Genomic DNA, 2,416 nt, shown 5'->3' with positions numbered 1-2,416 from the left:
ATTGGGGAACAAGGGTTAGTAATTTTTGGTTTTAACTCCTTCAATTATTTTTTTTGCCATATTATTATGATTTTCTTTACACATTAAAAGTTCCTTAATATATTTGTTATCTTGATGTTTCTTTTCAGGAGCAATGGAAAGATTTTGCGCATAGGTTGGCTATGTTAAATCTTACAAAGGACCAGTATTGGTTTGAAATAGATCAGGCACGTGCTCTTGGGGAAGGATCGACGTCAACCCAATCATGTTATGATCTTGGAGACAACTCTCAATGGTCTAGCCGTAAAAGACCAGCCACAAGTCAATCAGATGATGCACATGGTCATTATGTTCCACAAGAGGAAGTAGTTCCAGAAGTAGTTCCAGAGTCACAATTAACTCAATTGATGAATAGTGGTGGGATTGGTCTAAGTGAAGATGAAATGTCAAGGATGTTAGGATTAGAATGAGGGAACTTGTCTTTTCTTTTGTATGAAACTTGGATGTGTTTTCTTTAATGAACTTGTCTTTAATGAACTTGGAATGAACTTGTATGAATGTCTTTTCTTTAATGAATGTGTGCATGAATGTCTTCTCTTTTGTATGAATGTTTTTTCTTTTGTATGAATTCAAAAATCTTGGAATGCTTACAATATTTGAGTTTTGTTTACAGGTGCAATATGGACGATGAAAATCCGCTAAGGAGGTACGTACTAATGACGTATGGTATAGATCTTAGCATTGGTGATGATATCGAGGAGAGAGCAATTGTGGTGTACCAGTATATGACTCAAAGAATGCATAAGCTCTTCCAACCGGTGCCTCAAGAAGCATTGACGCGACAAATGGTGGAAAGACACCGAGAGGATGGAGATGCAAGAATGATGCATGACTACTTTGGACCTAACTGTACTTGGGGCCCTAAGAAGTTCCACCAACGTTTGGGTATGTATCGACCTCTTTTCTTACGTATTCTAAGTGAGATTGTTGTTGCGGATCCTGCTTTTGATTTCCAAGTTGATTGCACCGAAAAACTTGGTCACTCTCCCCACATGAAGATGTATTCCGTAATGAAATGTTTGTGTAAAGGTATAGCCGTTGATAGCACAGATGATTATGTTCGTATGGGAGCGCCAACCGTCTGTATGTATGTGAAGAGGTTTACCAGGGTAATTGTTCACCGCTTTGGTCCAAGGTACATGCGACTTCCTACAAGAGAAGACATGGAAAGATTATTGGCAGAAAATGCGGCTAGAGGGTTTCTTGGAATGCTTGGAAGTGTTGATTGTATGCATTTTCGGTGGAAGAATTGTCCAACAGCATGGGCAGGTACGTTTCGTGGGCATGAGAAAAAACCTACCATGATCTTAGAAGCCGTGGCATCATATGATCGGTGGTTTTGGCATGGTTTCTTTGGAACGCCAGGGTCGAACAACGACTTGAACGTCTTGGCTCAATCTCCACTTTTTGATAAGATGGTTAATGGTTTAGCAGCTCCTTGTAATTACCGCATCAATGGCCACAACTACGACAAGGGTTACTACTTGGCGGATAATATATATCCACGATTGTCTTGTATAGTGCAGTCATTCAAAATTCTTCTTCCAAATCAGCCAGCTAATTCGTTGTTCAATAAATACCAACAAGCGAAGAGAAAGGATGTTGAAAGGGCTTTTGGAACTCTCCAAAACAAGTTCCAAATACCTAAAAAGCCAGCATGTTACTGGGATAAGAAGGATATAAACTTTATTATCAAGGCTTGTTTGATTTTGCATAACATCATTGAGAATGAAAGACGTAACTTAGATTGGGGTCAAGTCGTGAACGAACCAATACGACAGGTTACTGGAATACCGAGGTCATACCACGCATTAAGGAATGATGAGGCATATCTCCAACTCCGCAATGATCTTGTTCAACACATTTGGATACGACATGGACTAGGTCTCAGAGACGGTGAAATGACACCAGAATCTCCCCCTCCACCACCATATGATCTTGATGGTTCGGATGGCGAATTCGATCCTACCGATGTTTACCCGGCAGAACAGCTTTAGTTGTTGCACTTGGTTGCAATCCTATGATTTCTAGATTTTAAAATTAAGAAATATTAAGATTTTCATTGTATTATTTATGGTTTTCATTGTTTTCAAAAGAGAAGAAAAAAAAACTAAGTATGGATTTTCAAAAGAGAAGAAAAAAAAACTAAGTATGGAACTTGAGGAACTGGCTTAGGTTCTGGATGTTTTTCAAGAAAAGCGCTAATAAGAATTACGTTTGGCGCTATTAAGAATAGCGCCAAACGATATTAAGATTTGTGCTTCATTTCTAACCATTAGATCTTTAACGGCTCCTTCTAATCAACGACTCACAAAAAAACGCTAATAACAATGGCGTTTCAACGGCTATTTTTCTGAATTCGAAATTTTCCCTATAA

General features: G+C 38.6%; 1 protein-coding gene across 1 annotated transcript; it reads left to right on the top strand.

The window, feature by feature from the left end:
* The first annotated feature begins 695 nt into the window (after nucleotides 1–695).
* On the top strand, nucleotides 696–2,036 carry LOC113333599. The gene has a single exon (XM_026580023.1). The coding sequence runs from the start codon at nucleotides 696–698 to the stop codon at nucleotides 2,034–2,036; it is 1,341 nt and encodes a 446-aa protein (XP_026435808.1).
* Nucleotides 2,037–2,416: the final 380 nt, after the last annotated feature.

Source organism: Papaver somniferum, unplaced genomic scaffold, assembly GCF_003573695.1.
Source record: "Papaver somniferum cultivar HN1 unplaced genomic scaffold, ASM357369v1 unplaced-scaffold_133, whole genome shotgun sequence".
NCBI lineage: Eukaryota > Viridiplantae > Streptophyta > Magnoliopsida > Ranunculales > Papaveraceae > Papaver > Papaver somniferum.
The sequence above is the reverse complement of the archived record's forward strand: the minus strand, read 5'-3'. Positions and strand labels throughout refer to the sequence as shown.